This window comes from Sturnira hondurensis, unplaced genomic scaffold, assembly GCF_014824575.4.
Source record: "Sturnira hondurensis isolate 20B ecotype Veracruz unplaced genomic scaffold, ASM1482457v3 Scaffold0021143, whole genome shotgun sequence".
Classification (NCBI taxonomy): Eukaryota; Metazoa; Chordata; class Mammalia; order Chiroptera; family Phyllostomidae; genus Sturnira; species Sturnira hondurensis.
In genome coordinates this window covers 24,703,479-24,726,294 of record NW_028093774.1, presented here as the reverse complement: position 1 = coordinate 24,726,294, position 22,816 = coordinate 24,703,479, and the positions used below count along the sequence as shown (strand labels likewise).

The window sequence follows — 22,816 nt, the reverse complement described above, 5'->3', positions numbered from 1 at the left end:
TTGATTTATTTCTGCATTTTTCGCTTCCTCCCCTTTTACTTCTTCATTGTTGGGTGGTTGGAGTGGAAATAAGACCTTAACCTAGCTTTGTCACTGACCCTAATTTGACCTTCAGGTCCAATTTGACTTTCTCCATGAGGGTATAATTATTATTCCTGCTTGCTTTAGAATAGCTGGGAAAATGAGTAACATGAAGTGCCTCATACTTTTCAGGAGAAATGCATCCTATGATTTCTTGTTCATTTGGTATTTTGCTATTTAGAATGGCATCCAGCTCTAAGTCAATGTTACTGTCTAGCCGAGGAGAATTTATGCCTTTGTGGCAGAAAGATGACTAATAAGTACTTTGGAGTGGAAGTTTGGTTCCTGTAGCAAAGTGCCTTTAGGAATTGGGTGGTCAAATTGAAACAAGTATTGCATTTGAGCCAGAAATGGCCCTCACTACTTTAGCCCGACATTCTTTTTTTTTTTTTTAAGATTTTATTTATTTATCTTCAGAAGGTAAGGGAAGGAGAGAGGGAGAGAAACATCAATGTATGGTTGCCTCTGGTGTGTCTCCTGCTGGGAACTGGCCTGCAACCCAGGCATGTGCCCTGACTGGGAATCGAACCGCGATGGTGTGGTTCGCAGGCCCGCGCTCAGTCCACTGAGCTACACCAGCCAGGGCTAGCCCGACATTCTTTAATTTTAATTCACTTTGTTTAATCCAGCGATCAGTTACTCTTTAGGGCAGTTTTCTTGGTGCTCTGTTCCTGTTTGTTCTCATAACAGAACCCACTCCCGAATGTCCCAGTCCATACATATAAAAGCTAGATGTATAAACCATTCATTTTTAGTTCTGTTTCCTAGCCCAACACAGATGGAGGAATTAACATGATTTCTTTCCCTGTTTGGGTTTTGTTTTTTTCCTCATAAATGTAATGTTTGTCCCCAGTGTTGAGAATAGCATGAGTCACTCAGAAGAGAACGTGGTAAGGCAACTGATGCCTTCACCAATAGTTAGTTTTCAGTTGTATTTATTTATTTTTAGAGAGAGGGGAAGGGAAATTGACTGGGAATTGAACCAGTGACCCTTTGGTTCGCAGGTTGGCACTCAGTCCACTGAGCTACACCAGGGCAGCTTTCCGTTTTAGACTTCTCTCTCTCTTCCCTGCAGAAAGTCACCACTCTATGATAACTGCTTTCTCCATGCTCCTGATGGACAGCCCCTGTGCACTTGTGATCGAAGAAAAGCTCAGTGGTACCTGGACAAAGGCATTGGAGGTTTGAGATTCACCTGTCATGTTTTATCTGTAAATGAGGTTCACGAGGGCACTGGCAGGAGTGGAAGGTGAGATAAGGCAGAGAGACCTCGAGTCACGTGGGACGGGGCTGTTCAAACCTCCCGAATAGTGATGTCTGCCAGGCTGCACAGGAGAACAATTAAGGTCGTTTTTCTTCTCTGGGGGAAAGATGGGCAGTCAGACACTAACTAAAGCTTCTTTTCTGTAAGAGCTGGTGAGTGAAGAGCCTTTTGTGGTCAGGCTACAGTTTGAACCTGCAGGGAGACCTGAGTCCCCAGGAGACTACTACCTGATGGTTAAAGAGAACCTGTGTGTAGTGTGTGGCAAGAAAGACTCCTACATTCGGTGAGTGGGGCTGCCCACCCTGACTGTCTGCCCACAAGGGAAGTTGCCTTTGGGCCACCTGCAGACCCCTTGGGCCTTGTGGGGGTCTGCCCGCGTTGACAGGGAGACTTGTCCCTAGGGCACATCCCAGTTCCCTGGAGAGTTTTGACACTGGGCCTGGCCTTGCTCTAGTGGCCCCCTACCCTTCTGAGCCCAGTTCTTAGTTTCTGGAATGCAGTACTTCTCAGCAACAGTGGGCCATGGGAGAGTGGTTCCCTGTGGCTCACAGAGGCATGGAGACCAGCTTCTTTACAAGCTGCCTTTCTCTCTGTTACTGTAATCCTCCCTCGAGGGGCTTGCAGCCTTTCTGATCTTGGGTACTTTCCGAAGTATCCAGATGACCTGAGGCCCACTCAGGGGTAGTCTGGGAAGACTCTTATTCATCAGGGTGCCCCTGCAATGAAGGTACAGCTTCTGGTCAAGCCTGGGTGCCCAGACACTTAGCTCTGCCCTTGGCTCCTGTGGAGTGACTCCCTTCCTTCCTTTCTCCCCGGGCACAGTGAGGCAAGTAGTTGTGGCTGCCAAGAGTTGTTTCGTTTTTTAAAAAGATTTTATATATTTATTTTTAGAGGGGAAAAGAGGGAGGAGGAGAGGGAGGAAAACATGTGGGAGAGAAAAATTAGTTTATTGCCTCTCACATGTGCCCCAACCAGGGACTGGCCCCGAAACCCTGGCGTGTGCCATGACTGGGAATCAAAACTGTGACCTTTCGCTTTGCAATATGACACCCACACAACCCAACCAACCAAGCCACACCAGTCAGGGCAAGAGTTTTTCTTGAGAGCTTAGCTCCCTTAGAAAATAATGATGGACTTTGGTGAACCAAGAAAATAATCTTAGAGTAAGGGATTTTTCAAGTGGAGGAAATGGGCTTTTTCAGGTCACAGTCTTCCGGAATTTCAGGAGTAGAGGCTACCTGCTACATGGTTGGAGAGAGTTGTCTTCCAGAGGTTAAAGGCCATTAGGATTTCTTTTCCTTTCTCTGATACTTTTCCTTCTGGAAGTACTGAAACCTGATAGCAGGTAATCTAGTCTCACTTCAAGAGGAGAGGACCCTGAGGCTCAGGTAGGTGGGTGGGCCTAGAGTAAAATGGGTAGTATTGTCCTTATGTCATGCTGTTGGGTTGTGGTGCCCAAGGCTTCACGGGCGTGTTTAGGTCCAGATCAGAATCCCAGTAGCCCCGGCCCTAGCTTCCTGTGTGTTCTGTGCCACATGCTAACGAGCACTTCCTTCTGGGTGGGCCTGCTCAGGAAGAACGTGATTCCACACGAGTACCGGAAGCACTTCCCCATTGAGATGAAGGACCACAACTCCCACGACGTGCTGCTGCTCTGCACCTCCTGCCACGCCATCTCCAACTACTATGACAACCATTTGAAGCAGCAGCTGGCCAAGGAGTTCCAGGCCCCCATTGGCTCTGAGGAGGGCTTGCGCCTGCTGGAGGATCCCGAGCGCCGGCAGATGCGTTCTGGGGCCAGGGCCCTGCTCAATGCCGAGAGCCTGCCCGCTCGTCGGAAGGAGGAGCTGCTGCAGGCCCTCAGAGAGTTTTATAACACAGACACGGTCACAGATGAGATGCTGCAAGAGGCTGCTTGCCTGGAGACCAGGTACAGTCGGCAGTTCTGGTCAGAGAAGGGAGTGAGGAATAATCTAATAACGTTAACCCTGACCGCTTAGTGGGAACACTTGCCAGGGAGGGGGCATTAGTTGTTTAGTGCGGGGCAGAACCCCCTGCTAATCATCCAATGACTTAAAATACCACGGGGGTGGGATAGAACAAGCTGTTTGAGAATTTCCTTTCTGTAGGAGACTTTCCTTCTATCCTTGACCCATTAAGGCCATACACTTACATCCATTTTCCTTATTGGCAAGAGAATTCAAATGCAATAGCATTGTGCTTTATATATTTAATGCAGAAGTAAATCCTCAAGTCAGCACATAAAATGAAAGTAATAGTCAAAAAAAATAACCTCAAATGACTGAAGTTGCCCAAGAAATACAGTGTATGTGGTTTTGTGCCTTACCTATCCAGGTCTGTGGGGACTGTGACCAATGCATTCATGTGTGTTATCTCACCTGCACTCCAGGGTACATGCCCACTGAATGGGATGTTGGCCAGGAGTACCGTTACTATTTAAATTACTTTCCTCCTTTTTCCTTCCTTCCTTGCTTTCTCAGACCTCCTTCTCCAGGAGTGCAGAGGTGAGTTCACGGGACTTCAGTCAGTGCCCCTACTTGATCGGTGTGTGGTCCTGAGAACTGAGTGGGTCTGTCACTCAGATGACGAAGACTCCGGGCCACTGGCTGTAGTGTTGCTCCCCAGCCCTCCCTTGTTTTGTCATCTCATCCGTCCTGGGGCTTGAGGTAGCTGAGCCCACAAATTCACAAAGCCCCGATAGTGGTGCTAGTTGCCTACAGTGTTTCTCCTTATCAAAAAACCAGAATGCTTTAACTATAGCAACAAATATTTATTGAACAAATAATTACAGATATACTGATCTATTTAACCAAGCTAATAAACTTCATATCACTTGTCTTGATTATTTCTTCTAACAAGCCCTATGAGGTAGAATTGAGGTTTCTTACTGATAACTGCTAACATTATATCTTATGTTTTAAAAAATCTTTCAGGATTTAAAAAAGTTTGTTATTGAATTTGATACTTGTTGACATTATAGGATAGATGTTGTTTTCCAAGTTCAGATTAGATATGCTGAGGTTAAGTACCTTGTCAAGGTCATGTTGGAAGTTCATGACACTGGCTCCTTTACCTAATTCCCAAGTGTATTTTCTAAAACAGCCAAACTTCTCCTTTCAGCCATAGACCTTTCTAATAAATTTATCTGGCTGACTGGATAGAAGGGCTCTGCACTTGGATGTCTAGGACCGAGAAGAACAGCTGTTGACGGAAGATAGACAAGGTAGTTGGATGCTTGAGAGCTAAGTAATAAAATGTCTGGAAATATCCAGAGGCCACTGACACTGCTCGACTTACAGACTCTTAGGAGGGAGGATGAGAGTGGGGTGTGGAGGAGGGAGAGGAGCTGACTCTGCAGGGCAGATAATCTTTAATCCGCGGGCAAGGTAATGTTTATTCAGAGGAGGGGAAAGCAGGATTCACATGGAGTCAGAGCAGTTTCTAAGGCCCTTCAGCTGGCTGGGGAGGAGGCGGGATTCATTTTCTGATCAGACAGCACCAGCTGCACAGGGAGCCAGCGCTGTAGCGTTTCACTGTCACTGAAGCACTTCTCAGGGACGTGATTCGGCATTCTTTTGGGAGAAGGAAGGTGCTAAAGAAATGGCCCACCTTGCTTTTTACATTCAGGTATTAAACTACTATAAAAAACAAACCCATGGCCTGATTTAACATCCTCATATAAATACTGGGTATGGTTCAGGATGAAGAAAAGAAGCGTGAGCTGGTAACTGAGCACCCTGGAGTGCACACAGAACTGGTGTTCTTCACCCGTCGTCAGACAATTGTAGGGCCCTCTCCAGGGAGCTGAGCATCGGGCAGTATTTCTCCCGCAAGTGTAGCTCAGAATCAATCCCAGGTGCCTTCTGTTGGATTGTGTGCAGCACGCCCAAACCATTTTTCTGAAGGCATGTGTTGGAAAGGGGATGTTTCAAAAATATTAACATAGCCCAGCTGTTCAGATCCAGCAACCTCCCTTACACGTGGCCTTGTGGAAGCCCCTCGGCCCCCGGCATTTGGAGCCCTCTATAAGACCCTCTGGGGCCTGTTTCCCTCAGACCCTCTGCACTTTGTGTCTTGGCAGGATTTTTAATGAAAAGTTCATTCCACACGGGCTGAAGGTGGTGCAGTGCCACAGCCAGGGCGGGCTGCGCGCACTCATGCAGCTGGAGAGCCGCTGGCGCCAGCACTTCCTGGACTCCATGCAGCCCAAGCACCTGCCGCAGCAGTGGTCCGTGGACCACAACCACCAGAAGCTGCTCCGGAAGTACGGGGAAGACCTCCCCATCAAGCTGTCGTGAGAGCTGCTGTCCTCCCAGGTTGGGACAGCTGGGAAGCTGGAGCTCAGGTGGAAGAGTCACCTCTGCCTGTTCGAATTCGTGGTTCACTGCCAGCGCCTGTGACATGGCTCCTAATACTAACCCTACTGACCCCAGGGTGCTTCTGGTGCAGCACGGCTGTTATTTTAAGGGGCGCCCGTGGTTTTGAATTCTAGCTGGGCAGAGTGAAAGTTCTGTTTTTCTCCCTTTATTTTATCTTTGTGGACAAGGAGGGCCTTGAAGTTATTTCACTCTTTCTCGCCGCTTTCCCTGCGCAGGTGGTAGATGAAGGGTCCCCCCTGAAGTGACTTGTCAGGACTCTCCAGCTTCTGATACATTTCTTTCCTCTTCAGTGTGTTGACTTCTCTCAGGGTGTTAGGTATTGTCAGGTCAGGAAGGGGAAAAGTTCTTTCAGGGGTTGGAGATAGGAACAAGGGTGCAGATTCATTTTCCCAGTTCAGCCTCAATGATAAATCCTTTGGCTTCATGCTCTCCCACAATGCACCTGTTTGGGATCCATCCCATCTGAACCACTTAAGTTCATTTCACACGCTCGAGAATGCTCCCCTGGAGTGCCCAGGACCAAAGCAAGGACTTCCTGCCCTGCACTTCCGCCCTCACGCTGGAGGGTGTCCTTTTCTGGAACTAGGTCTTCAGCCTGGGTGGGGCAGAGGAGGCCAAGCACCATCTCCCAAGAGACCTTTGAAAATTCACTTGGCTTTTCCTTTCATGCTGTTCATTGTCTGCTTGTTGCAACCCTCTTGCCCATAACTGCAAGGTTTTTAGCTTAATCCCTTTCTGAGAGGAAGATTATCTTTTTCTCAGAAGCAGTGTCAGGTCCCTTCAGTGTTCCGTGTTCCATCAGATTGCAGTCCTGACCCCTTCTTAGTGTTAATTCTCCCTGGGAGTCGTTTGGTCAGGTTGCAGTGTGAGAGTTTCCCCATCTCCTCTCACACCTGGGACACTGAGGTTAATTAATGTGTTTAGATGTTCAAACCAGTGGTGTTTTTTATCTTTCAAAATGTGAGGTCGACACTTGCAGCATGAAATCAACTTAGTGATTAGTATTTTTTCTAACGTATTAGGAAAACTTTCTTACTTCATGAGATCGTAATGAGCTTAAAGAAGAATTTTAAGGCCAGAATTGAACAAGAGCTCTGTTTTGATATTGTGCCCACATTGGTAATGGTTGCTCTAATATTGATAAATAAAATTTCTAAGCACAAAACTCCCTGATTGTAACTGTAGAACTTTTTTCTTCTTAACTTTATGGAATTGGTAAATATCCTTGGGGGAGGAAACAGTTACCCTACGAGGTGGCAGAACCACAGCGTGTGTGCTCAGGGGGACACACACATGCACAACGCGGCTTCAGCCTGTCAGCCAGTGCCCATGAATGCCCATGTACATCCTACACCGTTCCCCTGCCCCTTCCTCCCCACCTGTCCTCAAAAAGGTGTTCCTGGGGTCTGAACTAGAAACCCTTGGCCATGAATAGTAGTACCAGGCACTGTGGGGAGCCTGGGCTCCATGCGGTGGGTTTATGGCACCTGTATCTCTGTGGCCATACTGCGAGGAGCCCAGTGGTCAACCATGGAGATGGCTAGGTGGTCATGTAGTAGTCAGACTTGCCACAAGGTGGCACTCACAGATTTTGTTTTATATTCTTTCTTGAGCAATTAAAAGGCTTTTATATCTGGTTCCTGAACAAATCATGACTTATGTCTCAAAATTTGTGTAGCTTATTTGGGGTCCATTTGATAGCTTCATAAGAGAAACTTCCTCCTCTGAAACAGGGAGGAGGGCTCTTCCCTTCTCTTTCCCTGTGACCCTCCTGCGGAGGGGCGAGAGGCGAGGCAGGTCACTGAAGGTGTAGTGGTTGCTGGGAGAAGAGGGACCCAGCTCTCCGACAGCTCCCAGCAGCCACGGCAGAGGAGGGAGCCGGGCTATGGCACACGAGCTTTCTCATCCTCTCCGGAAGAGCTGCTGTGTACACTGGGATCTTTCTGTTCTCCGAGTCAGCCTTGGACTTTATCAGCGTTGCCCTAAGACTGACAATTGCTATTTCAAATAAGATCTTTTTGAGTAGGCATATTATAAAGTAAATATTTATTGCCTTTTTTCTGATACAAAAGTATAGAGTCTAAAAAAAGGATAAAAATCATCCATCTTACTTCCATCTAGAACAGAGCTAACCTTTGCTGGTATGCTTATGCATTTAAAAATGCCTGTAGGGCCCTGGCTGGTGTAGCTCAGTGGATTGAGCACAGGCCTTCGAACCAGACGATCGCAGTTCGATNCACACGAGCTTTCTCATCCTCTCCGGAAGAGCTGCTGTGTACACTGGGATCTTTCTGTTCTCCGAGTCAGCCTTGGACTTTATCAGCGTTGCCCTAAGACTGACAATTGCTATTTCAAATAAGATCTTTTTGAGTAGGCATATTATAAAGTAAATATTTATTGCCTTTTTTCTGATACAAAAGTATAGAGGAGTCTAAAAAAAGGATAAAAATCATCCATCTTCCATCTAGAACAGAGCTAACCTTTGCTGGTATGCTTAGGCATTTAAAAATGCCTGTAGTACATGTATTTCAACAAAGGTGAGAGTCATATGTAGACCCAGGTTGGTATCCTATTTTTCCCCTCACTTCCCAGGCTACCACACGTAATGAATTTCCTGTGTCTTTAAATATTTGAAGTTGATCGTTAGTGGTTTAGCCTTCCTTTAGTTATTACCCAGTCCCACACTTGAAACTTTTAGTTGTTTCAGGTCCCTTGTTCATGAGTATCAACGACACTGTGGCACAATTTCCTGTGTATAAATCTTTGACTCTATCTTTAATAATTTCATTAGAAAATCACCCTAGAAAGTATATGTGGGGAGGGGACCCACAGTGCTGGTGTGAGTACACATTGCCATCACCCTCAGGGGCGTATAGGTCAAGGGGACGCTCCTTTCTGACCCTGTCGCTCGAGTCCCAGTGCGTTTGCTGGGCTTGCCCGTGAGCAGCGGCGAGAGGACAGTGTCCTAGCAAGGGCCTCTCCGCTGCGCCTGGTCATTACCGTTTGCAGGCTTAGAGTCCCTTCTCTGTTTCCCTCCTGGGTCCCACTCTTTATCACCTCATTTTCCCCTTTTCCCCTTGCAGTCAGTGTTCTTTGGGGGAAACTGCTTATTTTAAAATGTATTTTAGCCCTGACCGGTGTGGCTCAGTGGATTGAGGGCTAGCCTGTGGACCAAAGGGTTGTAGTTTCGGTTCCCAGTCAGGGCACATGCCTGGGTTGTGGGCCAGGTCCCCAGTTGGGGGTGTGAGAGAGGCAACTGATCGATATTTCTCTAGCACATTGATGCTTCTCTCCCTTGCTTTCTCTCTTCTTTCCCCTCTCTCTAAAAATAAATAAATAAAATATTTTAAAAAATGTATTTTAAAATGAAAGTTGTAGACAGATTTCCCCCGCCTGCTTGACAAGCAATTAGTGATTTGCTCTCCTAAAGTGAACAAAGCACAATATTCAGGGATTTGTTCCCTCTTAAGAGGTGCCGCCGCAAGTTACTTATTCTTATTCATGTCGCGGGTAGAGATCGGATGGCAGAACGTGTCCTGGTGCAGTAAAGCCGTTCTGATCCCTCACTTTGGACTCTTAGGAGCCCAGCAGGTGGAGAGAGCTTCTGTTCAGCCTCCTATTCTGCCTCTTAGTTTGGGGCCCGCACACTTGACTAAAACTTCAGTTCTCGGTTTGCCTTGCCTCTCCAGTGCTTTAGCCACTCGTGTATCTTTGCATCCTGTTCCTTCAGTATGTGTCATCGTCATGAGAGGTGTCACTTTGTTTCTGAAGGAGAGAGTTCCTCGGTTGGCTAGTTCGCCGTCAGTGCATGTGGTGAAGGGGTTCCTTTCCCTGGTCTTTGGTCCTGCCTTTTGTGAAGACGGGCGTCTTCAGAGCGCCTCACCCCTCAGGAAGCCGCGGGAATCGGTTTCTCTGGGATGAGACAGCGAAAAGAGGGTGTAAGAGTGATTCTTGTTGTGATTAACTCTTGAGCTGAATAACATGAAACTAATATATAACCCCCCAAATGTTTTTATTTGAGAATTCAGCTGTCATTTTCAGGTACTCACCAGGCTGCCTCCTCACGCTTTCCACCTGTCCCCAGCCCTGGAGCAGGGCTGACGTACCAGCGTCCACTTGTTCAAAAACACCTGTCCCACCAGCCTGCTAGGAGATGCGTTAGTCACTCTCTTTCTGTGAGGCACCAAGGCCCTTGCTTAAATGCCAACATGTTATTTGGGCAGGTGGGAGTACATTAAGCCATTGTTCCCTTCTAATTAGCTTTGTCTGTTGGCAACTCTGGTTGGAGGTCCCTAGACACTGGGTGGCGGGACCAACTGGGCATCATTGGGCATAATCAAGAACTGACTTCATCTGCACGGGAGCAGAGGATGTCAGAGGACCTATTCACGCGTCCCGGGTTGCGCCTCTTCTAGTGCGGTGTGTGCTGCCCGGGAAGGCTGTTCTCCATGTAGACCGAGTGGAGGCAGTCAGTCTCACACCCTGCAGACTGCACTCAGAGCACTTCGAGCCTTTCAGCTTTCTTTTTGTTATTAATTCTTAACATTTTTCTCTTACTAAATGGGTAACCTGCTGCCTTTCTTCTAGCATAAACTTTAAAAGCTGTTGAGTTTAGAGCCAGCATTGTTATAAGCATGATATATGGTCCAGAATATTCCTGAGCTGAAGAGGCTGCTTATATTCTACTCCTGCTTCTCAAAGATCCCCCCTCTCCCGCTGCACCACACTGGGGCACAGTTGGGGTTCTGACCGCTCAGGCCACCAGGGTCTCGACCAAGTCCTGGATAAGAATCAGAAATTCGAGTTTAGTGAGCTAACAGGCTGAAAGGAATGGGAGATGTAGGTCATCTTAAAAGGGGTTCTGTTTAGCTGGTAGGGGGGCGATGGGAGCCAGGGTGGTCCATGTACTTTACATTTTGCTTTTTCCTGTTCTCAGTTCTGCTGTGAGTTGGAGGGTCAAAAGAGTGAGCTAGTGGCCTGGAGTCTGGTTCTGACCATCCAGCGTGTTTCTTTGGACCCATCACTTAACTCTCCTGGGCCCCTTTATTTACCAGTAAAATTATGGGTTGGAATTAGACACACTGTTACGGCCTTCTTCGCTGTAGTGGTCCGCGATACAGCCGCTGTTTCTTTATGTGGCACTCTCCCTTGGGTGCCGTGTGCCTTATGCCTCATTGCACACTCTGCCGTCTCCCCCGCAGCCCAGGGGAACGGAGACTGTGCATGGAAACGAGGGAATGAGGGACGCAGGATGCCACGCAGTGTCCTCCTGGCCTCGCTGGCTGGGAGACGCCTGCTGCCTCCATCTGCCGCTCCACCTGGGGTCAAATACTCTTCTCACCACCTATGCGCTGTGTGTGTGTGGCCTTAGGGGACTCGCGTTTCTACTCAGATCACTATTCAACAGCAGAGAAAGAAGAGAAACCTTTCTTCCGGAAACCTTTGGTGGTTTCCAAAGAGCAAATTTTTGCAAAAAGTCCACCTTTGTCTTCAGCCACATTGCTAGTGCTGTAAGGTTTAATAAGAGATAAGCACAGAATGGAAATGAGGCAATTTTGCCAAGTGTTGTAGGTGGGAGGATACTGAGGGAAGAGAGTGACTCCTTGTCATTTTAAGGGTAGGAGAAAAGAAGACTACTAAATGGAGAGAATTGAAAAGAATTGGATACTTTAAAAGGACAACATTAAAAAACCAGTAAGTTAAAAATACTCTCTTTTCTTACGTTGTTACAACTGTCTAAGAAAATGCAAGGGGCCCACGTGTTAACATGTTGTTACCCATCTGTGAATTCTGAGACTCGAGGGACTCACAGGGAGACTGGAAACTGGAAACTCGGGGGCCTGCGTTTCGTGTAACCCTGACTTGCCTTGGACTTCGTCCTGCTTGCTTTTGCCGAGCTGGACAAACATGTGCAAGAGGTGAAGTTTGTATTTTATAAGCAGCTGAAAGACACTTCTTTCTGTATCCATTCCCTGTGACCTGGCAGAAAATACATTCTCCTGTACATCCTTGTGCTTATTTTCAATCCCAGAGAGAGTGTGTTGGCTTTTCTTCATTTGGCACAGATTTGCACCACGTATGCTAAACTTGAAGTTCATGCTATGATAACCACCTAAGCATAGACGTGAGTCCCCACTTTCTACCAAGTTGTTACTCCAGAGAAAGTGACCGGGTAACCAAAAGGGAAACCAAATATAGTTCTCTGCCACCCCCCCCCCCCGCAAGTGGACCCTAACTTTATGTAAAATTCTGCATCTCTTGTTACACCCCACAAGGCCACCTGGAGCCCCAGTCACCTAGCTTAGTTTCTTTTCAATTGAAATAGGCACGTGGGGCCCTGGAGGCTGGGTAGGCCTGAGCTGCAGCACGTATGGCCTCCTCTGAGTTCTTGGATACAATGAGCAGGACTAAAGTTGGCTCAGAAAAGGAACAGAAGATGACTCCGGGTTACTTTTTCTGTTTTAAATGTTATACAAGTGCAGAGCAGTTGGCTGCCATCCCCTCCCAAACCATCAGCAGAGCTTGACCTTGGCCAAGATTTTGCCTCATCCTCTCGGCATTTGAGCATAGAGTTGCGTTTCAGCCGTGGAATGCTTAACCAAAAGCACATGCTGTAGCGGCAGTTTCCAAAGAGCAAGTTTTTGCACAAAGTCCACATCATGTTGTTTTCCCAAAACAACAGCTTTCTCTGAACCATCAACCCAATAGCCCACCAAATTCTTTGGCTTATTTGTACACAATGGCTGAAATTTTTGTTGTTGTTAATAATACTTTATTGAATTGCACTATAATGAACATATAGTAACGTGTACAAATCCTAAGAATACAGCTCGGTGAAATTTTGACAAATGTACAAACCCCTGTAACCATTAAGGGCTATTGGGCTGGGTTTTTTGTTTTGTTTTGTTTTTTTACATGAAATCTCTCTCCTGATGATGTACAGCTTGGAGTTAGAAGGTCACACATTCATCCAGCTGAGAAAATTACTGTAAGACAGCACATCCGGGTCAAAGTGCGCTGAAGGCTTGGTGGTCCCCGTCCACTCAGTTTGCCCCTTTGTTACTAGTAAACTCGGTTCCTGCAAAGCTTCATGATGTTTGTTGTTAGCAAGTTGCTTTTAAAAGTAGGTAATATGCCCCGGCTGGTGTGGCTCAGTGGATTGAGCTCGGGCCTGCGAACCGCACGATCGCTGTTTGATTCCCAGTCAGGGCACATGCCTGGGTTGCAGGCCAGTTCCCAGCAGGGGACTCATGAGAGGCAACCATACATTGATATTTCTCTCCTTCCCTCCCCCCTCTAAAGATAAATAAATAAAATATTTTTTTTAAAAAGTAGGTAATATGTGCACCTAGTTCAAAACCTTTAAAAACTTGTAGCACGAAAAGGGAATCTCCTTGCTAGTTCTTTCCTTCCTTGAAGGTTACCCTGTTACTATCATTTGTCCATGGCATTGCCTTCGGAGAGAGAAAGAGGTAGGTGGGTTTGTTTTCTTTATTAAGTCCCAAGTTTCTTCTCTGACTATTAATCAGGAATAGGTTTCTCTGCCCTTCTCTTCATCCTCTAGGCCCTAGTCTAGGGCACATATGCACAAACCTGCATTCTGCAGCCTCAGTAGGACTAACCCTATTTGTCCTGTATGGGAAAGTTTCTTCTCTCTGTCATCTGGTTTAGAGTCTGTGTTTCTCATAGGATTTGCCATGGGTTGATAACTGTTGAAGCTGGGTTTTGTGGGCTTTTTAAAAAAAGATTTTATTTATTTATTTTTAGAGAGGGGATGGGAGGGAGAGATACATTAATGTGTGGTTGCCTCTCGTGTGCACCCCACTGCCACTGGGGACCTAGCTCACAACCCAAGCATGTGCCGTGACTGGGAATTGAACTGGCAACCCTTTGGTTTAAAGGCCAGCACTCAATCCACTGAGCTTCACCAGCCAGGGCATAGAGCTCAGTTTTGTTTAAATATTAGGTTTGCTACTTTTTAAAGATGGATCTGAAATTTTCCACAGTAACATGTTTTTAATTCTTCTTTAGCAGTAACTGCTGCATACCCATACCTGTCCGGTATTTTGTTCGTTTTAAAGTAATGCTTGATTGCACCCTAAAAGCAGATTACAGGTAGATCAATGAACAGTCGACCCTCTCCCCACATCCACCCAAATCAGACATTCACAACTCCAAAGTTACGACATGGACTGGGATGATTATTCACCTCCACGACCCATCCTTCTCTTTAAACATGGGATTGAACTCACATTTATTTTGAAAAGCCAACTTCTTTGGCAGGCAGAATTTGATTTGATCACAAGCCAATAAATCAGTCATAATTCTCATGCAGAGCAGTATTTTACATGACTTATGGGCTCAACAGCCAGGAAAGGAACAACCTCTCATTCCTGACCCTCTCAGTGAGAGAGAAAAAGGAAGCTTGCACAGATAGCTTTCCTTGGCTGCATCTCCCAGCTCCCATCCTTAGTTTCTGCTCCTCCAGGGCAGGTGGGTCGGTGGTCACTCACGTCTTCTCTTGAGTAGAGCTTCCCAAAGATACCCCCGCCCCCCCAGGGAGAGGAGTGAGGGTCTCGGTGTTTTCCAATTCCAGGTCCATCTGGCTTCCCTAGGGCCATTTCATTCTCCATGTCCTTTCATGCTCTCTTCTTTGTCTTCCTGTAATCTAATCACTGGATGACTCTCCATGCTCCATCAGGAGTGTTCCCACTGGTCAGGGAGCTCCCTTTCAGCATCTCTTCATAGCAGATGTCACATCTGAGCAGCATCTGCTTTCCAACAAGCTTAAGGACAGAATGAAGATGCTCTTCCAGTCTTCCCCAGTGGAAGTGGGTGGCACAAGTGACCTTTGAGACCATGACCAACATGCTGTGAATTTAGTGGCCAGGCAGCTTATGTGAGGGGTGGAGAGGCAGGCAATTCTCAGATGGGGCAGGGGTCTTCATGGGCTCAGCCCGGTGGTCTCTGCAGGGTCCTGATGCTGGAATAGTTCCCTAAGCCTTTGGCTCCTGCCCTGTCTGGGCAGGGGAAATGGAATGAGGCAAAATGCCTGGTATGTTTTAAATAGATTCTGCTTACTGCAGCCAGTAAGCCCAACAGCTTGGGAGGTGAGTGACCCTTCCTGAGAGATTTCTGCTGCGCCATTCCTGCAGCTCCCAGCCCCTCGCGTGCTGACCACCCCCACCCTCCCACTTCCCTTCTCAGACCTAACTCCACCGAGCTGGTTGTCCTCTCACCGCTCTCTGGACGGTTCTCCTCCGGCCTTTTCTGCTCTTAGTATTGACCACACTTTCATTGGTTTTCACTCTCTGCTTTCTCTTTCCCTGCAGCTGTTTTTCTCACGTGCAGTATTTTTACATCCGTGGGAGTCTGCTTGTGTCCCCCACATGCTCCTCCTCCGTCTGCCACTCCTTGTCTGCCTCTGACATCACTTCTTAATTGTCCTCTTGCCCCACCTTCCTGTGGCCTGTAGGGGAGCAACACGCCCCCACCTGAGAAGAAGTGGGATGCAAGGAATGTGAGTGGAGGGTGGTGGAACCTACCTTGACCAACCCCGATGGTGGGCAGGTGACAGCTCCTGTCTGGGAAATGGACCTTAAAGATGGCAGCTGTTTGTGGGCAGAGTGGCAGTGCAATAGGTAAACCACTTGGGTAAGCCAGGGGCGGAGGAATCAGAGGAGCAGGGGGATGGCAGTGGGGGACTCCAATGTGATGGGCCCATAACGGTCCAAGGAGATTATCAGAAATGAAGGCAGAAGAGGAAGGCCAGGTGGAAGCTGGATGTCCTGAGGAAAAGCCGGGTCTGGCTCTGGGGACGGAAACCAGGGGAATGGGCCCTGCAGGGGCACAGCCCAGCCCTGCCAAGTGGAAGTGTGTGGCGTGGGGGTGGGGCCAGGAGGAAAGGGAGCCTTCAAGCCCTTTCTCCCTACTCATCTTTGGTCCTCTTGCTCATTTTTCTTTCCCTTTCCTGTCTTCGTGCTGTGTTAGCAGAAAACAAAAGCAAAACAAAACAAAAGGCAGTCTATCTTTGAAAGGGAACGGCAAGATCTGGAGAATTTAAGGCCAGACACACCTCTGCCTTTGCTGAACTCTGGCTGCTGGAGCCGGGAGAGCCAGCCCCTGATTGGGGTCTTTGAATGGAGGCCTGTACTAGCTGGACAGCCCCGCTGAGTGTCAGCAACAAGGGCAGCCAGCTGTGATGTGCACCCACAGAGCCCTCTGGCCATGGGGCAGCCGGGGCAGGGCTACTAGCCACCGGGCAGGAGCTGGTCTTAGGCAGGGTCTGGGCTGAGGCAGGGCCTCTTCTTGGGCCCCTCTCCCCCAGGAACTGAGCTGCAGAAAGGCCTGTGGTAGGAGAAAGAAAAAGAAAGACTCTTCTCTTAAAAAAATTAATGAAAGAGGTAATAAATGCATGTGGCGAAAAATTAAAAAGGTACAAAATATACGAGCCTCCCATCCTGTTCTCAAGTTCCCCTCCTCACGGCATCCCTCCCTGGACCGGCCAAGTTCTTGTACATTGTTCTCATTTCTCCTTTTTAGGTATGCTGCAGTCCAGAAGTTTTCAGATTGATCCAGTGGAATATTTTAAATTTTTTGGACGTGTATGCATGAGTGTAATATATTCAGGGGAACCAAATGATAATAAGGAAAATTATGTCTCAGTTCATTGCCAGTAATTCTTGCTAGGGCAGGGAATGGTTGAAAACATTGACGTAAGTCATTAGAATCCTAAAACACCAGCATTAGAAAGGACTTTCCAAGTCCTTTTATGCCGATGATTTTATGTTAAACATAAGGAGGTCCAGGTGGCTTTACAGAGTTACCACGACAGCCCATGGCACACCTGGGAGTCATGCCCAGGTTTTCCCACCTCTTGATATTCCCCCGTGCCCAAGAACACACTAAATGCTCCGTCTTTAGGTACCAGCCTTTATAAAATACGTGATTTGAAAATGGAAGGAAAGACAAATGATTGGACATAGACTCAGAAGTTTTTATCATTAGACACAAGTACAGGGAAAGAAATAATTTCAGGAAAAAAACATGAAGTCAAATTCTAACTTGAAAATAGTGCGCGCGCTTGCGCACAGGCATTGACAGAAGACAAGGTGAAAATCGGTAACATCCACCGTCCATCTGGACGCCACCCTCTGCGGAGGAACTTGCACCCTTCGCACCCGCTGTCCAGGGCTGGAGGCAGAAACTGGCGTCTGGGTTGCTGGACTGTGCGGAGAGATGCCAACCTAGACTAGAGGGAGGTGACAGGCTGCGCACAGACACGGGCCGGGACGCCGGCGAGAGGGGCGGCTGTGCTGGCCCCACCACCAAAGAGCTCTGCCACTACTGGCCCCGTGGGCCCTGACAGCCCCAACTGTTTATACCACTAACCAGGAAGAAGCACCCCAAGATTTACACGCTGACAAAATGGCAGGATGGTTTTTTGAAAAGTTTTCTCTGCTTTGACATTAGCTCCAGACACTGTGAACAGTTTCAGTATCCAAGCCAGATTGACGGGCCTGTTGATGGCTTCCGAGGGTGGCTGGGTGAGAGGGGATGCGTATGACTGTAAACACTGGCTGTAAAAACCCTCAACTGCCTGGCAATGGTAAATTGCCAGGCAGTGTAGGTCTGATGTTACACGCCTTCTGCATTAACAGCTTTTTCTTCCTGTTCAATTATTTTGGCTGTTAACGGAGTGGAAATTGCACCTCGAAATATATCGATGGGTATTTTCAGCCTTGCTGAGAGCTTCAAAATGTATACCATTCCTGGGAACATTCTCTTAATTTCTGCTTCCCAGTTCCTCAAGAAAAATACAAGTATGCTCTGACTGGTGTGGCTCAGTGGGTTGGGTGTTGTCCTGAAGACTGAAAGGCCGCTGGTTCGATTCCAGGTCAGGGCACATGCCTGGGTCACAGGCTAGGTCCCAGTTGGGTGTGTGTGAGACAACTGATTGATGTTTCTCTCCCTCTTTTCCTCCCTTCTTCTCCCTCTAAAATAAATAAAACCTTTAAAAAATAAAAATAAAAATAAAAATGCAAGAATCAATTATAGATATCATAGGCTGAAGGAAATAACAGAATCAAGACCCTGGCTCTTAATTCAGAGTCTCTCTGGTCTTTTCACATGACCTCTCTGTGAGCCAAACTTTTTTCCAGCTCTAGGTATGGGGTCCATCCTAATATGTACCAGATGATGAAGTCCTTGATAAAGAAATGAGTATTCTTCAGAGCCTGGAATCAGGGCATCTGATGGAGGCAGAAAAACAAAGCCTGCTTCTCAGCCTCTTCACAGGAGGGATCCAGAAGCCTTAATCTCTGATGCGCCTGGCTTCTTCCCCATGTCTAGGTGCTGGGTACCTGGGCAGCCACCCAACAACGTCTTGCCCCAGTGGTATTCTGGTTTTCCTATCTCTACCTTACTGGTTTCTTCCACTCCTCTTCCTGAGCACCAGACCTGGGTTTACAGATGCCTTGCTGAAAAGACCACAGGGAAGTCAAGTTCAGTGGAACGTGCCTCTGGAGCCTGCATCTCCTCCTGTATTTCCCATTTCAGTTAATGGTTACCTTACCCCAAAGCACTTGTCTCCCAGGCAGGCTATTTACATGTTATTCTCACCTCCACTGCTCACCGCATCCTTTGAGTCCACCTTCTTTCTCTTTTCCAGTGTTTCTGCACTCATCCAGGCCCACAGAATTGCCTGCGTGGACTACTGCAGTGTCATCATGATCCCCTGCCATTACTCTTCAGCCTCCTCACTAAAATTTATAACTGATCATGTCACTCTCTGTTTCAGACTCTTGGACGGTTCTCCCATGGCTTACCAGAATAAGTGCAGATGTCTTACAAAAGCATAGAAGACATTGGTTAACTGGTCCACACCGGCCTCTCTAACCTGTGTACCGTCACTACCAAACACCACACACACCAAGCCACTCGTCATTCCTGAGCTCCCGTACACTCCGTGTCTCAGTTCTTTTGTTTGCCTCTTCGTCTCCCAAGAATTCCCTTCCACGTCTTGCCTACCCATTTATCCTTTAAGACTCAGCTCGCAGACGAAATCCTTCCTTGCCAAGAAGCCCCCTTTGGGTTTCTATGAACTTGTATATTTTGAATCATTTATGTAGATTCCACCATTGTCAGAAGCTGGGATCAGGTTTTGTTCTTTTTATATCCCTGGAACCTAGAAGTGCCTGGCAGGGTAGGCATTAAAAGAAGGGGGGAAAAAAGAAAGGGACTGGAAATACCACCCCAATGGGCAAACAGGCATGGGCTTTACAACCTGAGTGGGCCATGTGGCATTTTCCTCGGACAAAAGGGGAAAAGCTGCAGCCTGCTGCCTTACATACTTACTCATCCATTTGCTCATTGCACAAATATTTAGTGATGTTGCCATGATGCCTAATACTTTGCTGGAAACTGGTGATACACAGGCCCCACTCAGAGGAACTCCCATTCAAGGGAGTTCAGGCATGTGACAGGCACTGGCCTAGCATTTTGGGCCATCTGGCCTGCTCGGAGGACCTCTGCCACTCAGCTCCACAGAGGCTGTGGAGGAGGGGACCAGGAAGAATGTGGTGGAGATGCAGAGGTCAGGAAGGACGTGGACAGTGTTCCGCCTCTGGGATCAATTCTGCTGACCGGCTGGCTTTATTTATGCATTTCTCCTTTGTAGGAATTCCTTGCTGTTAACAAAAAAGCAGTTGACACATTTCTAATTAGCCCTCAGACTCTGCAATCCTATTATTCCCAAATGCAACAGCTGGGTTATTTCATGATCAGTAAGAACATTTGTAGTTCCTGCAGTTATCCACCAACTCGGGTGCACTGCTTCCCTGACTTCTGATGGGACTGCAGAGGACTTCTCGCCCCTCATCCTGGGGCAGCAGGGTTTGGCTTCTGGCCCATGGTCAGGGGAGGAAGCACTGTTAGGGCACCTGTGTTACTGACCACACCCGCCCACACTGACCTTAGATGCAGCCCTCCTTTTCTCTGGGTCCTGTTCCTGCACCTGACTCAGAAACCCTTGATTTAAGAGAAGTGCATGTTTCACAAAGCTACCCTATCTTTTTCCTTTTCTGTCTTCCTCTTTCCCTCCCTTCCTTCCATCAAGGAATATTTTTAAAAAATATTAATTAATTAGAAGAGAGAGAGAGATTTGTTGTCCCACTTATTGATGCATTCATTGGTTGATTCTTGTATGTGCTTTGACCAGGGGTGGAACCTGCAAACTTGGTGTGTTGAGATGATGGTCTAACCAGCTGAGCTACCTAGCCAGGGCCATCAGCGAATTCTTAACGAGCATGTACTGTGTGCCGCTCTGTGCCAAGTGCTGTTCTAAACGCAAGGGAAACAGTGGTGCACAAAGCGTGTCAGAACCCCTGGCCTTACGGAGCTGACGTTCCCGTGGCAGAAGCTGATATGAAAAGCCATAGTTATCAGACAAATAGGATGATGACTAAGAAGACTCTTCGAGTTCCTTTCAAAGAGCCAAGTCTTCTCCTCAATCTATCATGGTTTATGTAAACTGAACTTATAAATAACTTTCCCTTAGATACACCCGTGCATTAAGTGCACTCACCTGGCAGCGGGTGGCAGATGTGCCACTCAGTGGCTGCCTGACCTCCACAGGCATCAGTCTCTCGTCTGTGAAGTGAATTGGTCATACCTTCCTCACAGTGGTGTGGGGAGTGTTCTGAGACCATGTATGGGCATAGCACCTCTTGCATGGTAACATACACTCTGTTCAACATCCATGCCTCCTTTCCTGCTTAGAGCAGCCATGGGGGTCTAAGCTGTTCCCCTCACCTACCTTCTGGGCCCCCACTGCAGCTGCAGACAGGACAAAAGGCGTCTGAGCTGGCACAGGGTCTTGAGGGCAATGGGTGTGCCCTCAGGAAGAGGCAGCGGCAGGGGCTGGTGCCTTGCTCTCCCACCCCCCAGCCCTCCTGCTCTGCCTCGTCTACTCAGCAGAAACTTGGGAAGAGGCAGCCACCCACCTGTAGGGCAGGCAGTTGTCCTTGTTGGACCTTGGGTGTGGCTAAGGAGGCCCGCCAGGGGTCTGTACTCTTTCAGGACTGGTCGGCAATGCTGTGTGGGTGCCCTGGGCAGGCCCTTCAGAAGCTCCCCCTCACCCAGCCGCCAGCAGCAGTGCCTCCAGGGCACTGGGCCGGTTACTGGGCACCGGATTCTGCATGCTTTATTTCATCCTACCTTTCCCAGCCAAGTTAAAGGCGGTCACACCCCATTTTACAGTTGAGGAAACTGATGCTGAGAGGTTAAGAACTTGCCCAGGTCCCTCTCCTAAATGTGACAGATCCAGCAATTTGAATTCAGGATGTCAAACTCCAGAGCTAGGATCTTACACTGAGGTATGCCCTTTCTCCCCTGTTACCCACCCACCTCCCAAATCCATCCAGTGCAGGGGCAGGGAGTTGCCCAGCTTATCTGAGTGCTGGCTTAAGCAGCATTAAAAGAGAAGGGGACCATGCCCAAAAGCAGTGCCACAAGGGAGAACATGCTCAAGGAACTGGAAGTCTAAAGTAGTGCAGTTGGAGGGACCTTAGAGGTCATTTCTCAGGATCCCTCCTTTTACAGAGAAGAAAATGGAGTCCCAGAAGGGCAGGTGAGTTCCCCGCATACAGAACTTCTGATCACCCTGCAGACTTCCCTGTGGTGTCGGAAACCCCGCACTGGAGCCCAGACACTGCTGTGGAAAAAGGACTGAAACCCAGCCCCACCGCTTACCTGCTGTAGGGCTCTCGGCAACTGAGAGCCTCACTTAGCCTCCAAGTCCTCACCCCTGGGTTGTGGGTGTGTTAGAGATAATGTGTGTGAGATGCCGGCACAACAGCTGGCACCTGCTAGGTACTCAGTGAACTGTAGCTATTATTATCATTCTTGTTTTAGAGGTTCGACAAATGTTAGGCAACACTGGTTCTTAGGTGTCGCTTGATTCCATGGTTCTGCTGGAATCCATTCCCAGGACCAGTGAGGAAACAATGCTCACTGTCGCCTCTGTACACGGAAATCCGACTCAGGGTCACTGAGGCTCAGCTCTGCATCTATTTGGCGTCAGACTCTGGAAGAAAGACCGTGAGCTGGAGCTGAGGTAGCAGCTGCTAGTTCTCGTCCCTTCCAGCAGGCCTATGGCTTCAGGCCCATCACTCACCCTCTGTGTCAAATTTCTGTGGTCAAACGAGCATGGTAGTTACCCGCCCCCTTACCCCACCCCCAGGGAAGTTTATTGTGCCAGTCTAAGGAAGGGTTGGCTGTGAAGTCTACCACCATCCAGCGAGGCCACTGCTCCTGTGGCGTTTTCTGGTGGGGGTTGGGGGGAGGATGAGGAAGGCTTCTCTACGGGACAGAGCTACCGGGGAGTGACAATGTGGTGCAGATGTGTAGCATCCTCACCAACGAACCCTGAGGAATAAGGAGTGAGACTTGTAGAAACTGCTAAATTCCAGCTGTCCCTTCCCTCCCACTGCGCACAGAGCCCTTCTCCTGGTGCCCTCAGAAACCCCACCAGCCTGGTTTCCATTTGGCATGGTTCTGGGACTGAGTGTGGAGTTTTACTAGGGGTTAATGTAATGACTTTGGGTCCCACATGTTCTCACCTGGTTCTCTCAAAACCAAAGCCAACTAGCTATGCATGGGCTGGACTGGAATGAGGGGTATAGCCTGTGGCCACCTGGCGGACCTGAAAGCCTGTGTGGAAGTGGGGACACCAGGAGGGCAGTTCTCTTACACTTTCTTGTTGTCTGGAGATTCCTGTGGGGCCTGATTCCTAAGGAGCAAGGTCGCCCTGGCCTCCAACAGAGGACAGGACTGCTGGGTCTGCCCCACAATTCCTGCATCTGCTACTTGTGTGGTTCAGTCCTGAGTGCTGGAGAAATGGGGGACTGAGTGGTGGTGACATGAGGTGGCTGGAGTAGGGAGGCACAATCTGTGACACCACCATTTGCCTGATTCCTGCAGAGGCTTCATTTAGAGGTCAGGACCCTCTGTGGGCCTTCAGATCAGCCACTGTCCAGCCGCACCTGCAGGAAGCAAACTCCCTGGCACCTGA

General features: G+C 48.3%; 1 protein-coding gene across 3 annotated transcripts in view; it reads left to right on the top strand.

Moving 5' to 3' along the window:
* EXD2 (exonuclease 3'-5' domain containing 2) overlaps positions 1-6,920 on the top strand; it is a 44,663-nt gene extending 37,743 nt beyond the window's left edge. For 2 of the 3 annotated variants that reach the window (XM_037031322.1, XM_037031320.1), the window contains exons 7-11: positions 1,157-1,263; positions 1,493-1,628; positions 2,919-3,275; positions 3,847-3,870; positions 5,448-6,920. In XM_037031322.1, the coding sequence (XP_036887217.1) occupies positions 1,157-1,263; positions 1,493-1,628; positions 2,919-3,275; positions 3,847-3,870; positions 5,448-5,664 (841 nt within the window). In that variant the 3' untranslated portion in view covers positions 5,665-6,920. The remainder of the gene's footprint in view (positions 1-1,156; positions 1,264-1,492; positions 1,629-2,918; positions 3,276-3,846; positions 3,871-5,447) is intronic. The other variant, XM_037031323.1, reaches the window with a different exon arrangement.
* Positions 6,921-22,816: the final 15,896 nt, after the last annotated feature.